Consider the following 15,968-nt stretch of genomic DNA (forward strand, 5'->3'; position numbering starts at 1 on the left):
GTTTTAAACCGCCTCTCGAGTTAAATGTAATTATTAAAAGGGGTTTGGATTCTGTGCCAAGACTATCTGCTTTGGGGCCACAGGAGGCCTGTCAAATGCAGAGGGAGAACTACACGTTTAGAAATTATTCATACTTTGAATATTAATAACAAAATAGGCTTATTAATCCTTAACCCTAGCTCTCCATCTCGTACACAATTAGAATTGAGCTCCACTTTACACGTCTTCACAGGTCCTTGCAATAAAGAGGTGGGAAAAACTCCACAAGAAATGCATGCTTTTACCTCAGATACTCAATTAGAAATTGCTGCCCTTGATGTTAGATCCTTAAATGCTTTTGGTAAATCAAAAACACAAATAAATGAACTTGAAGGTATGGAGACTATAAAGGAGAACTCACCAACTACACAAACTACTCCAACTAAATTGGATCAAAATGCAGTATGAGATATCTTTCTTAAGACCTCGCAACTAACTCTTGACGACCCGTCATATCCATCGTCAAAAATGGATGTCCAGGCGGATCTGCAAAATGTCATGGCAAAATTAGTCTCAGTGATTGATCAGAAGTTGGCTAATTTAAACATCTTGATAAAGCGAGCACAGAATTTTGCAGAGATGACAAAAACAGACTGTAAAAGTGAGCGCATAATTAACAAGCTGGCCACACTCCCAGAGGCCCTAAATTTAATGATAACAGACCTTAAGGTGAATCTAAATAAGATAAAAGGGGGTGAATTTGTAGATCAAAAATCTCCTAAGCAGTGGGAGGTGGTGGGTCAAAATGCAAACATGGGCAGTCCAAGTACTCACTGTCCTGATATAACAACTGACAAAAAAAAAGATTTCCTTGAAGAACTGGGGTGCAGTCAGGGAGTAATACCCAGGGAAAAGATATGTCTACTGAAATCCTCTGAGGAGGATGAAGGCCGTCAATTTTAGACACAAAAACCGGAAAATTTGCCTCCCTTCCCTAAATCTGCGATGTACCCGTTACACACTGAAAAGCTGACCACCAAAAGACAAAAGAAAAAGCAACGGAAGGCAAGGAATCAAAAAAGAGTAGTTGTAACAGGCCCTACTACCATAAAGATGATCTTCTCTCTCCCTCAAGATTTAAGAAATGGGGTGCATATGTCGCATGACTTGAGTATCAACAAAAAGAACAGTCCAACGGTCAGCAATCTGTTCCCACTATTCAATACACATAAGAAGGTGCCTACTTACCCTGATCATAGGGATTCAAACTATTCTAATTTTACAGTAGAGCACAAAATAAATAAGGACAGACAGGATCTGATAAACCTAAAGGGAACAGACCCAACAAGGTGAGTACCTAAAAATATCAAACTATACAAAGGGAGCCCAAAACAAAGTGAGAATTACGTCAGAGTCTCGTGGGAGGTCCTTTGAAGAAGAAGGCATATGTATTACAGCTGTAAATTTCGAACGTGCCAAACAACAAGGGGCTCGACTGACTCAGCTCCAGACAGAAAAAGGAAATGGGTTCGTCATTAGACAATTGGAAGTAGTGAGACCAGGGGCAAAGGAAATGGTGGAAACTCCCAGACCCCTCTCTGAGATAGAGACTGAGAGAGAACTTTTGCCAGGGCTCCATAATCTAGAACACAAAGGAATAGCTCTAGCCGGAGACCAGGACGACTTTGTAAGAAGCAAAAAAATAGTCCTCCCGCAGATTGTAAACAATTGATTCTGGAACCACAATATCAGTCTAGGGGCCTATTTGATATCTTAACCCGAGGGAATATATTAAAACTCCTACAAGTTATTCCAGCCCTAAAAGATTTAGAATCTATGGATATTGTCTCTATAGAATTCCTGCCAGGGGAAAAGAACAACGGAGGTAAAACAAACCAATCAACTAGGGTTACCTGGAAGTCATCACAAGTGGTCAAAGGGGTCATAAAAGAAAAAAATTCTGTCTCAAGATGGGGAATTAGATTTAGAATACCCCAACAAATAGGGTATCCTGACCCATTAGAGGCCCAAAATAATAAACCCAAATTAAATAAATCAAAAGACAAATCAACCTTTTTCAATCCTTAGATCTGCAATTGGGAATCAATGCCCTGATGATCAATACACAGGGCGCAAAGTATCCTATGATCACCCTTTACAGGAACTAGATCTAGGGTGGCTGTCGTCAGCACTCCACAAAGATAATAGTCTGTGACTTCCGATTAGTCCAACACACTCGGGGTTGGCAACTCCCTACGATAAACCTCTCCAAGTATGCTCCTGGAATATAAACGGGATTAGATCAAACATCCAACAAAAAGATTTTACTAGTCTATGAAATAAATTCTTTTTTTACAGGAGACTTGGGCTACCAACCCATTTACAATTGATGGATATATGGGCTATTTTTCCCCAGCAATTAGGGAAAAAAGATTTGGTCACCTGAGGGGGGGGGGCTATTTCAACTGGATTAAATATAGCATACACACGGGTATATGAGCAAAATGAAGACTTTTTGATAGTAAAACCAGATGGTTAGGACAAGGAGCTTACAAGCTCACTTTTGCTAATTAATGTCTATATCCATCCTGATGCACGCTCCAGAAAACACATATCCTCTAAATTGATAGACATAATTTTAACCGGCTGTCAGGATCTAAGATCCCTGGAGTTTTTAGTAGCAGGGGACTTCAATATGAAATTATTAAATCCCTTTGAAAGGGATGACCAGATTATGCTGCAAGATCAGCAGTAGGCAGTGCTGCAACAGTCCTTGGGGGCTTTAGAGATAGCTAAACATGATACTAAGGCACCGTGCTTAGTAAAAGACCTTGAGGGCCTCGGACTCAGACTCCTAAATGGGAGGTTTCTACAAGATACTCCGCCGGCGGTCACATGTTATGTCACTGGAAATCAAGCCACGCTTGACTATACCATGGCCTCCTTCTCCCTATTTTCTTTAATCACTAAGTACTGTAAAGATAGATAAAAGTGACCATGTTCAACAATTTCTCGAGATTCGTTGTGCCTTTCCTAATCCTGCTCCTACTGCAACAAGGGATGTTTTTACCTCGAACTATAAGAAACTTCAAAGGAATGAAAAATCAATGGAGTCGACTGGTATCCTTTCAACTATGATATTTGAACAATACCAAAATGATATGCTTTGTGACCCAATAATCGCATGGTCAACATTTCTGGACAAATTCGCAGTTGGTTTTCTTAGAGACAGACTAAAAAAAAAACACTGAAACCAGGGTTGAGAAAAAATGGAAAAGCAGATAAAAATGTCGGCATATATTACCAAATTGAGAAGGCAAAGGAACACACTATTAAGGCTATATAAGAAAACCCCAACGGACTGTCATATAAAGCACGATCTAAAAAACATCAACAATTTTGAAAACAAATATGGAACCATAAAATGCATAATCAAATTTGCAACAATTTTAGATTGAAACAAAACCCTTGCTTAAGTCTCAGATTGTGACTATACTAAAGAGACAAGAGAAATGTCCCTGATTTGAATCAACTTCAAATTCTCAATGGCTGCAAAGCAAGATAGCAAAAATGTGCAATGCAAAATTAAATCATAATCAAACAAAGCTACAAAGTCCAATGTAGAGGCATCTGTAGGGAGGGAAGAGGGAAGGGGATAATTTCTACCAGCCCATATACAGACTGTAATGTCTTTTGGCACCACACCAAAAGGTTCAGCCGCTGGATTGAGAGGAGTAAGCGGAGGTTTGATAAACGGTGGAGCTGTCACAGCTACATCAATCTCTCTGCTGTCCGGATAGTTAATAGAAGATAGGGCAATTTTTGTAGAATGACCCACATTATCCCGTAAAGCATTAGTATCAGGAACTTTTTGGGGAATTCTCTATTTATTCTTTTTCCCCATGCTTTGTTTTTTTGTTTTGGCTTTTTCTTTAGACTGAGCAAGTTCCAATGTGTCGACCAAGCATGTTTTGGCCAAAACTTTTGCCCTACAAATGGGAAAAGCCTCTGGCCCAGAAAAAAAGGCCTTCACTAATGAACAGAGGACTACTGGATTGATGGAACATAGGTTAAATAAGTGTTTTACCAAATAGATAGAACTTTCCACATTCTACTGCTTCTTGATAGATCCCAAAATGTTCTTAATAGTGGTTTACCAGCTTATGTCCCATAGTCTTTTTTTTTTTTTTTTTTGCAAAAGTTGGATGAAGCCATCTACCCCCGACCAGAGAGATAAGCCGGCTTGTAAACCATGGTCAATAAGCCCACCTTTGCACATGACCCATTTATTGTCATCTATAAGGACTGATTTGGGAGTAGCTCCTCTCCCTTTGGGCCCATCAGCACTTTCAGAATTGCAATCAATGTACTTTGGATGTAATCCACATTATTTATAGATTTTTCTAAAATGGTTAAGATAGAAGACAGAATTCTCTTCAAACACTTAAGGGATTTGGAGACTTGCACATATTTGCCAGAGAGATTACAGGACAAGCTCCCAAGCAACTCCAGATCAGGAGTGGGTGACATCTGTAGCGCTGCTGATGATTGCTCTGTCAGCATATACTGAATAACTTTAATCTGGTTGCCTATGACAGACCCAATGGAGTTCTAGGGGAACCAATCTCCATTTTTTGAGTGATTTATCAAATTGACATCCACATGTACATCTGGAAAGTGAAGTCCTCATGATATTTGGAGTCCTCCACAGACACCAAGGTCCAGATTTATGAGGGCCTAGCGTCATTCCAATGCCACATTAGTGTCCTTTTTTTACGCTTATGCTTGCATTGTGCCACTTTGTAACCCCTTGCGCCACATTATGCCTGCACCAGGCGTCATTTTTATCGGCATCTGTAACACCTGCTCAGATCATGCAAGAAGGGTAGGCTTCCATTGTTTATAATGGGCCTCTGGGAGCTTTGCAGGATTAGGGTCAACCTTTTTGATGCCAATCCTGCAAAGCACCGGGCTAGCCTAAAGAATTTCGATGCTAGTACCCCTGACTACTGCCATGTTGCACCATGTTTTAAATATGGTGCACATTTGGTGGTGTTAGTGGGCGCAAGAAAAGTGGCACTGCACTAGGTGCAGTGCCACTTTTCATAAATCTGCCCCTAAATTCACAATATCCGTGGCAGTCAAATGCGGACGGAAAGGGTAACAGAGCAGTATTAGGATTTGGCCTCAACTCTGTAGAAGCAGGGAGTGCCTCCAATGAAGGTAAAGGGTCATCTCGCATCACATTCTCTTTCTGGAAAAAGGATGAAATCGAGTTTGAGCCTTCATTAAATTCGAGTGCTCCGACTTGTTTCCAAGAGGATTAGATTTAGTATGTTTGCAAGCTCTTAGATTAATCAATCTGCCCTATCAGAGCTTTTGAGCTGTCCTATTATTCCGTTATTTACTCAAATGTACTAGGTAACCTTATACTACGAGAAGGCTAAAAAAAAGGGACAAGCCTTCTTTGGGGAAGATAGCTGTCAACATTTTTATTATCGGCTGAAGTTCCAGCAGAACCCCACTTAGTGTTCCAGTAAAGTTTCAAGAGGCGATTAGAATGAGCAATGGGAATCTACCCTCTAGCAGCCAGTTTTAAGTGTCAACAAAAAAACTGAGAAATGAATTAGCAGTAGATCCCAGATCGCTTACATGAGGGGCTTAATTTTGCTCAACTATGGAATCAAGGGGGCGTGGCCAAGGATCCAGTGATGGTGCACGCCTAATTCCCTCGCTCCGGAGGGGCGGATGCAAAATTGAAGAAAAGCGTGCCGTCTCCGGGCCGATCGGAGCCCACACGGAGGTGCTGGACTGGGGGGGCCGGTCCTGGGTGCTGCCGGGCTCCCGTTACGGCCCCGGAGTATACTGAGGTGCGGGCCCGGCTCGATCTACAGAGGAGGAGGCCGGCGGCCCGTCCCCTCGGCCGAAGTCGCGGCCTCGTGTGGTGCTGTGGGACACCGCGGGACTAAGGCGGACGGCCTGGAAGCTGCGGGGGACCTCGGGCGGGTCTCCCCACTGCGCCGGAGGTGCTGAGGCAGCCGGCGGGGGCCCGGAGGCCCCGGAAGGACTGCGCCCCGTGGGGCGGCAGATCATCCCTGATGGTGGAGCGGGCGCAGCCCTTGGTCGTGCTGGGGCCGGCCCACGGACATGGCATTTGGCCCAGGCGGGGGCGCTGAACTAGCGGCGGCGGCCCCGGAGCTGGGACGGGGCCGGCTGCCGCGTCTGTGGAGGGGGGCAAGTGACCCCGAGGACGATGAGAGCAGCGTTGGACCCTGCCGGCTGAGGGCCCCCGTGGGCCACTGCAGGCCCCTGCGAGCCTGAAGGAGGCTGGAACAAGTGGCGGGCGCGACTTTGCCTGGAGCATGGGCCGGCCCGCAGCCACACTGGGCAGACTTCACTAAGGGCTTGGCTGGGGGCAGAGAGAGGCCGACCTCCTGGCTAGCCTCAGCCGGCGAGGAAGAGGATTGTCCGGCGGAGCTGGCGATTGAGGAGGCACACCCCACAAAAGGAACAGATGGTAGATTGCCTGGCAGGGGAAGGCCATTGACCGCCCCGGACGCCTTGGAGTGCCAGCGACCCCTGAGTGAGTAACACTGTGGACGGGGCGCCTGGAGAAGTTGGAGCTCGTGTGGTGGTGGAGTGTGCCCAGATGTGATGCTGGCGTCGCAGAGGAAACATTGAAGAGGTGGTAACGACACTGCGAGGGGGGTTGACCGAACCGTGACTGCAACGCATTACTGGGCCCGGGCGGTGGGGTGTGGCCCTGGACACGCAACGCGCGGAGGAACGGCTGAGACGACCGGGGCTGAAGAGAGTGGCAGTCAGCCACGGACCGACAACGTGGAGCCCCACAACTCTGTAACTGGAAGCTAGAGATAGCCGGCTGGGTGTCTGGGGACCTGCTCGGGACAGCCCAGGGTCCACGGTGCGGCCTGTGGTGACCAGGGCACAGGGGCACGGAAGGAGAAGAGCACACAATAACTCTTGGGCCGCTGCCTGGGCCCTGGGGGTGCGACCCCTTATTCATCCAATGCCCCCCAAGAGCCGACACAAGAGCAGAACCATGGACTCCGCAACGCCACCGGGGCACAAAGAAGTGGACTCGCAGGACCATTCACAAGTTAAAGTACAGGATACCCTAGACAAAATACTCTGGGCGATAGAAGACACAAAGACAACGCTACAGCGCGACATCAACCAAGTCGTGGTTGAGGTGGGTCTACTGAGAGCAGACCACCATAAACTGGTGGACAGAGTCAAAGAAACAGAATCCACGTTGGCGGACATTGTGCCAAAGCAGAAAGACCTGGCGGCCGAAGTGACTTCCCTTGCTGACAGAATGGCACATCTTGAACAGAGAGCAGAGAGCTGAGGATGCGGAGGGGAGAAACAGGAGGAACAACGTGCGCGTGGTGGGCCTCCCCGAGGGGGCCGAGGGAGCGAACATGGTGGAATTTCTGGAGAAATTGTTAAGCACGGTAGTTGCACCTGGGTGCCTGACCCCCTTCTACACGCTGGAGCGTGCGCACCGGGTGCCGTCGAGGCTTCTTGCCCCTGGTAGACCTCCCCATGCAGTGATTGCCAAACTACTGCACTACAGAGACAGAGACATCCTCCTGCAGAAGGCCAGAGAGATGGGCCCGTTTAAAGTAGCAAACGGGGAGGTGACGCTATTCCCGGACTTCACACTGGATGTTCAGAACAAGCAAGCTTCATTCCTAGCAGTTAAGAGGGCCCTAAGAGAAGAAGGGATCCAGTATTTGCTGCTTTATCCATCCAGATTAAGAGTGATGATGGAGGGGAGGACCGCGTTCCTCCAGTCCCCAGAGGAAGCATGGGAGTGGCTCAAGAATCATGGGTCCCAAGCGGGGCGGTCCGCAAGAAAGGGCCCGGCTGGGAGCAGGGCTTGCCGGGCTCCGAGGGGACGGAGACCCAGGGATCGTCCGCGACTGGCGCCAACGCAAACACAGAAAGAGAGGGGCAGGAAGGCGGCCCTGGAGGCGGCGTCCCGCGTGGGTGGAGAGGTGTCCCCCCAGGAGTGCTCTGAGGAGGAATCGGACGACACATTGGTGTCCTCTGCCGGGGACTTGGGGTGCTCAGCCCGTGCCCCGAAGGTGACCCCACAAATGGCTGACTAACTCAGATAATCCAAAAACGCAGGATGCCAGGAGACATGGTACAACGTGTGAACGAGAGGCCCTTCTGGACCTGGCCACCCCCTGACCAGAACCTCGCCTGTCCAGTCAGGCTGGCGAGTACTGCAGTTATACGTTTGAACAAGTTGCACTGTTGCACAGTTTTCTGGGCAACCTACAGTTTGGGAGGCGCCCTGGGGAATGGGAGTTGGGGTATACAGTTACAAGTTAAAATGGCAAAGTGGGTGGTGAAGACCGACCATAGCAAGGGTCTGAACATGCGAAGGGGAAAATCCGAGGCCTGGGAGAGCCAGGGACACTTTTACCAGACCGAAATGTTAGGATGGCAGACAACAATTTCTTAACATGGAATGTCAGGGGGATGGGCACGCCGGCTAAAAGACATAGAATTCTCTCCTACTTAAAGAGAAGGGGCATACAAGTGGCAATGCTGCAGGAGACCCACCTAGCACCAGGGGAGGGAGAGAAACTGAGAAGCAGGTGGAGGGGGCAGGTGTTTGCCACAGAGTACTCGGCTTATGCAAGAGGTATACTGATATGGGTCAGAGCAGGGGTCCCTCTAACAATAGACTCTACCAACATAGACCTGGAGGGCAGATTTGTGATACTGGAGGGGAAACTACACGGTACCCCGATAGTCTTGAGCTGCATTTACGCCCCTAACCAGGACCAGGTCCCCTTCATGACAGGTTTATCGAGCCACCTTACCTGCCAACGCACTGGAGATTTATTAATCGGGGGGACTTCAACGCAGTATTAGACATAAACATGGACAGGTCAACCCCGCCACTACAAGGGGCAGTGTCGACTAAAATAGCCAAAAAACTATGCAAATGGTTGGGCACTTGGGGGTTGGTGGATGTCTGGCGAGACCAACACCCAAATGTTAGAGACTACTCGTATTACTCGAGCCTCCACAGGGTGCACACCAGAATTGATAGAGTGGTTTGCACAGCGGGTCTTGCACGTAACATGACTCACTCTGAAATCCTTGCCCGCACTCTGTCGGACCACAATCCCTTGCTGTTGACGTTGAGGATGTCGGAGGATAGACTCCCCATACCGTCGTGGAGACTGACCCCCGGAGCACTTGAAGATCAGGCGTACAGAGATGCCCTGCGTTGCCACCTGGCAGAATATATTGAGACCAATAGTGGATCTACCCCTTCAAGGGCCACGGAATGGGAAACACTCAGGGTGGTGACGAGGGGCTGTGTGTAGGACAGTCAGTGGGGGTGAAGAGCACACTTGAAAGGGAATTGACTGCCCTAGAGAAGGATATGCATGAGGGGGAATTGAGACAGGGACCTGTAGCTCAGGAGAACGAGGAATATAACCGTGCCCGTAGAGAACATTCCCGGATTGAGGAGCAGCTTAGGTGTCACAGCATGCAAAAATATTTGGCATCCCTACAATCAGAGGAGGGCAGATCGGGGAAAATGCTGGCGTGGCTGGTGCACCCAGGCGGGGATAGCGTGCCCATCACGAGCATACTGGATAGAGGGGGACTCCGTAGACTCAGACCATGCCCAATAAATGACGCATTTAGGGAATATTATACACACCTGTATGGGAGACCTAGCGACCTGGGGACGGAGGCCTTTGATAACTTCCTACAGCAAATCCCACTGCCGATACTGAATCCAGAAGAGAGGGATAGTCTAGGGGGATCTGTGAGAGCGGAGGGGATAAATGAGGCCATAGCGCAATTAGCCCCCGGGAAGACCCCTGGTACGGACGGCCTCCCCATGGATTTTTACAAAAAATATAAATCACTATTGGTTCCCCAGCTAATGGAGATGTACACGGAAGCATTATACCATGGGGAGCTGCAGTGCACGCTACGGGAGGCCTTGGTGGTGCCACTCCCCAAAACAAACACCAGGGAAGCATTGGTGACTGACTTTTGTCCTTTATCAATGCTAAAGAGCGACTTTAAGATCATGGCCGGCCGGTTGCTCCCCCTCATGACCACACTCGTGCACGCGGACCAGAACAGCTTTGTCCCTGGTCGAAGCACCTCCCTGAACCTGAGGCAAATTTTCGCTATTTTGCACATGCCTAACGAGTTGAAGCCGCCAGCGGGGGTCTTGCTTGCAGTGGACTTCGAGAAGGCCTTCGACTCGATTAGATGGGACTACCTAAGGGCTGTGATGTTAAGAATGGGACTCAGAGAGGGTTAGATAAAATGGGTGGACCTGTTATATTCGTCCCCTCTAGCAAGAGTGAAGACGGGCAGAACTATATCTAGCACATACCCAGTATATCGGGGAACTAGACAGGGATGCCCCTTGTCCCCACTGTTATTCGCCCTGGCAATTGAGCCCCTGGCAGCCCAGCTGCGGCAGGAAGGAGTGGGTAAGGGAATTGAATGGGGACCAACTGAACATATTATCTCTCTATACGCAGACGATATACTTATTTACCTGAGGGTTGGGACCAGTGGACTCCCATGGGCTTTGAGGATCCTGGAAGACTTTGGGGTGTTGTCTGGGCTTCGCCTTAACCAAGGCAAAACATTTGTGTTTCCCATGCTGCCAGGCTGCGTACGCCCCCAGTGGACGTGAACTGGGCCACACAGGCCTTCAAATTCTTGGGCATTCAGATATTCCACGAACTGAGTGATCTCCGGGATGGTGATCTTGGTAGGACACTCCACTCCCTGCGGTCCTCGGTTGGGTTCTGGCGTTCACTGAAGTTAACAATAATGGCCAGAGCAGCGCTGTCTAAAATGATTATGCTTCCTCGCCTCCTCTATTACTTCGGTAACTTACCATTACTGATCCCCTCGGCGTGGTTTCGCGAACTGAACGCTTTGCCCAGGGAACTAATATGGGATGATGGTCATAGACGCACAGCACTGACGACCATTTGTAGACCGACTCATATGGGTGGACTGGGTGCCCCTGACTTCGAGGCATATTACCTGGCATCCCAATTACAATGGGTGTCTGGTTGGCTGGTGGGCAGGGGACATCTGGATTTGTGTACCGCCCACGGTGTGATTGACACAGCTCGGATTGTAGCACGTATGACAGACAGGAAGATTGCCCCCTTAGGGGACAACATAATGAATAGTGTTGCAATGACATGCTGGAAGAGATGCGCGAGAAGGGTCGGAGTGAGCCCACCATACTCCCCAGCTTTGCCGTTATCGGTCCTTGCCCTGGACCCGGGAGGAAAGGGACTGGGGGGTCTGGGGCTGGGACCATGGACAAGAGCAGGATTAATTACAGTTGGGGGGCTCTTTAATGAGGGGGTGCTGAAAAGCTTCAATGACCTAACAGGAGGGGGAGTTCCTCTGGGACAGTTCTTACTCTTCAGGAAGTTAGTGCATACCTTGAAGGACCACTGGGATACGATTAACGCAGAACCCACTATCCACAGGTGTTACACATCCTGTTGACATCAGGAGAGGAACCTCATTTGATTGCTAAAATATACTGGGCCCAGATTGAGGCTGCATTAGACCCTCTGCATTCCCTGAGAGAAAGGTGGGGGAGAACGGTTGGGCGGGACCTGTCCGAGGCAGAGTGGAGCAGAGCATTGGCTTATCCCCGACGATTTCACGCAACACACGGTTAAGATACATCCAATACAACTACCTACATAGGACGTACCTCACTCCTCACCGGCTGTTCCGCATACATGGGGAGACCCCCAGGAAATGCCCTAGATGTGGGGACGGGGATGCTGACTTTGATCACATGGTGTGGGGATGCCCGGTGCTCCAGGCTGGTTGGAGGGCGATGATGACGGTCCTATCAGGACTATTTGGGACGGAACTGCCGCCAACCCCTACTATGTGCTTGCTGGGCCCCAAGACCGGTACCCCGCAGGGGAAAGTTAGGGGTTTCCTGGACCTGACTCTGGCCCTTTATAGAAGACTGATCACGAGGGGCTGAAAGGCCCCCAGTCACCCCTCGCTAACTGAATGGAAGAGCGATGTTGCGAGATGGACCAGGGCTGAACTGCAGGTCCTGAAGGCCGAGGAAGCCAGGGGCAACCGCCAAACCCCCATCGCTCCAGAGTGGGAGGACTTAGTGACGAGCTGGGATGACCTAATGAAGGGACAGATGGCTCCTGAGGTGGAACCCACAGTAATAGAACCCTGAGTGGGTATAAGGATGAGATGACCAATACGCTCAACAGATTTGGCCCTTGGGGAGGGTCCCCGAAACCAGAGCTGGGATATTAACGAATACACCAACAGACCGCACTGAGTGATATAGGGTAGAGACGGGTTGGACACAAATTGCTACATAACTGTTGGAAGGGGAGGAGAGTAGGTGGCTGGCCATCCCCCGTACAATGAAGTGCCCCGGGAGAGACTTCCTTTAATAGCTGCAAAGACCCACCCACACAAAGCCATCAAGTTTATACATAGTTTAAAGTTGAGTTAAGTCTGTTATGTGGCCACATAATTAAAAATGGTAACATAGAATCACGAAGTGCATAACCCCTTAAAGCAGGAACGTTAGTATACCAGATCTAGAGATGAACGAATACTATATGGCAGCCAAAATGACTAAGAAGTTGTGTAACAAAGTATCTGTAACGTCTAACATAAATACGAATTTCTTAATTAATATGTATGATAAGAACAAGATGTTGCCACAAATGGACTTGCAAATGTAAGACAGCAAATTGTTAATAAAAATATATTTGAAAAAAAAGAAAAACTACGGAATCAATAAAATCCTCCATGATCCCAGAGAACCCCTCGGGAGTAAACTATAGCAACAATTTCAGGCACAATTTATAACCAGACTCTTGTGACAGAGCACAAAAGAGGCACCTCTGCATAAACAAGAGGCACTGGCCTAACGCCAGACACCTCTGCTCACCGCAGGAGGGATAACCTTGTGCCTATAGCACTACCCATCAGCGCTCGCCAGTGAACACCAAGTTTTGAGAGGTACGTCCTGGGATGTTTGCCTCTCAAGACTTGTGGTGGATTCACTGTGATTCATGTGCTAACTGGAATGCCACATGCCCCACTGGCTCCTGCTGTAGTTGGTTGCTGCTCGGACCTTACTGGGTCCTTCCGCTGTCCCCGCATCGCAGCCCAGGGCTCGAAGTTGTTGGAGAGTAATAAGTAAACTTACAAGGGGACGTGAATAGGTCGATGAACCTTTTGACCAACGCTTGAGATGTTCCCACCATAAAGACCTGATATCAACACTCATCAATAAAACCATAATCAATTTGCATCAATAATCAATAACATTAGTAATCATCAGGAGTCAGTAAAAGACACCATAACCTCTCAGTCATGAACCACACCTTTATGTAAAAGTTAAAATATTTATTTACCTATATTAACAATGCTAATGTCACGTAGGTTAATCTCAATATCAAATGACAAACATACAGAAACAACAGTGGCGGACCAAAGCGGCGAAAGAAACATAATCTAATCAAAGCTTGTGCTACTACACATTCTAAAGCTACAGTGCAAATTATACTACCTATCCTCAGTATGGATCAGCAAGCAGAGTCAGTCTTCGTCCTCAGGACATCAGTCTGGTCAGCAAGGATTCAGCATCAAAGTTCAGAAAGGGGCAAAGCCTCTAAGCATTAAAGTTAAATACATCTCATCAAGACGCAAAGGTAAAGTACTGACCTTACGGCAAGGCAGCAAGAAAATGGGCAATTGGGCTTGAATAATGATAATGTGCTGTTTTCTCATGGAACAGTCCTGATATACCAAATTACCTAAACTGTTTCCCAAGTCCCTATTGGTCAAGGGATTCGCAAGTTCACCTATTGTGCAATAAAACTAAAACTGTAAATCTACAACTCTTGTTAGTGCACAGTTCACATGTCGCTGATTGGTTCCTTTCGAATGTCCTCATCATCCTGCTCGTCAGGTAACAATATTGTTTCAGCTTAAACTCCAGTCGGTGTCTTCATTGTTCTTTCCTGAGAAAGTCAGTCTTCACACATTCGCTTACAATTTGTTGCATTTTACAGGAACAGCATCCTCTAGCAAAACAGTTTGCCAAGGAAAAATAATTCTCAGCAATAAGCACATTACTTCATCATAAATGGGAAATCACAATTTACACCTCTAAAACATTCATTAATTAAAAGCACAAGAAAATGCAGCAGCTTGACATGAGGTCGTGCACCTAGGCCAAGACCTCTGCTATGTTAAGGTTTCAAAGCTTTAAGGTTTTCAATTAATAAAGAAATCACATAATACATAACACTTAATATGATGTATTACTGCATTAACCAAACATTTGCTCAACATTTCATTTTAAAAAGCATTATTAAATACATTTCGTGTACACTGGTGGCGATTCATCGTAATCACATTTTCAAATGCGTGCATTATTTTCTCAATGTTATTACATTTTCTCCGCAATTTCATTACTCTGAATACATGAATACTCATTAATAATTTTTATGAGAATACCTGCTTCAGCAAATTAGCTGCATCAGCCACTCCAGGGGCTCGGCTAAAGTTGCCGCAGTCCGCTACAACCATCCCTGCTTCGTGGTACTATGTCGGCTCCGTGAGCCTGCCTCAGCTCACCATGGCTGTGGCTGTAGACGTAATCGTGATTGAGCTAGATGAAATTATTGCTGAAGCTGACACTGCGGTCCCAGAACGCCGCATTCCTCTGCTTGGCGGCTCAGGAGTAGCAGCTTTGCTGTGATGCATCACGTGATGCGTGATGCGTGGCGCGTCTTTCCCATCCCCTGAACACTTGAAGAACTCCAGAAGAGTGGTTCCTCTTCCGGGAAAAAGAACGAGGCTCAGATCTTTACTGCAGGAGAATTTGCTGGACAAAAATAAGTTCTAAACAGAGTTTATCCGAAAATTCAAGGGCGTATGGCGACGTGCATTTTTACAGTACGATTGAGTCACTTCCAACTATAGTAGTGAATCATCTGCAAGCATTTTGGAGGTCAGTGACTCAGAATGACAAGTTGATTTCAGTGGCAGAGGGCATTCTGGAAGCAATGGTGAGGTGGATGTGCCTGGGTGTTCTAAAGAAAGGGGTCTCTTTTCAAACTGTGACCCTGAAAGTCATCACACCCGATGCCAGTGCAATTTGATGGGAAGTTCGGTGAGACACGTTGTCTACCTATATGGACCCACTCAGTGGACTGTGAAGAACAGTAAAAATTCCTCCAAATGGAGAGAGCTCGTAGCGATTTTAAATGTTTTTTTTCTCCCACATCATGCACTGGTCAAGGCCAACATATAATGTTTCTGTCACATATATAAATCGCCCAGGAAGGACGAGGACTCAGCCCTTGAGATCCTTGGCACCACAAATGGGAATGCCAGCAGAAAATCATTCGCTACCTCTCAGAGCCTGTTATGTGAGAGAGACGGAAAATGCCCAGGCAGATTTATTTAGAATAATTTTTCCATTCTCACAGTCCATGTCATTCTCTTGAGAGGTTTTTCTGGAAATATGTCGAGGTTTGTGACTCTCTATCTGGATCTGTTTGCATATCAAATCAACTATAAACTACCCATGTTTTGTGCAGGGACATGAGTGCAGGGAGCATGAGGGTGAATGCAATGGTACTAGAATTGTCTCAATAACTGACTTGTCCCTCCTCTCCCTCGCTTGATCGAATCTTTTGCCTGACAGTTTACCCTACAGTACGGGTCTGTAAAAGGATTGCCTGCCACCAAAGTAAGATGTTTCATTTTATGTTTATTTTATGTTTGTATGATTTAAGCCTGTATATCTGATTCATTATTGCAATGTTTTAACTACTAGGATCAGCACTGTAAGGAAATGCAATGAGCTGTGAGCTTAGCTTAAGTTACTGATAGTAGTTCCAGTACAGAAACATGTACAA

The 15,968-nt window shown here is 47.4% G+C and overlaps 1 protein-coding gene across 2 annotated transcripts in view; it reads right to left on the reverse strand.

Moving 5' to 3' along the window:
• The window catches only part of LOC138285070 (uncharacterized), a 211,864-nt gene extending 196,957 nt beyond the window's left edge, over nucleotides 1–14,907 (reverse strand). For both annotated transcript variants that reach the window (XM_069224557.1, XM_069224558.1), the window contains exon 1: nucleotides 14,560–14,907. In XM_069224557.1, the coding sequence (XP_069080658.1) occupies nucleotides 14,560–14,631 (72 nt within the window). In that variant the 5' untranslated portion in view covers nucleotides 14,632–14,907. The remainder of the gene's footprint in view (nucleotides 1–14,559) is intronic.
• Nucleotides 14,908–15,968: the final 1,061 nt, after the last annotated feature.

This window comes from Pleurodeles waltl, chromosome 3_1 (assembly GCF_031143425.1).
Source record: "Pleurodeles waltl isolate 20211129_DDA chromosome 3_1, aPleWal1.hap1.20221129, whole genome shotgun sequence".
Lineage (NCBI taxonomy): Eukaryota > Metazoa > Chordata > Amphibia > Caudata > Salamandridae > Pleurodeles > Pleurodeles waltl.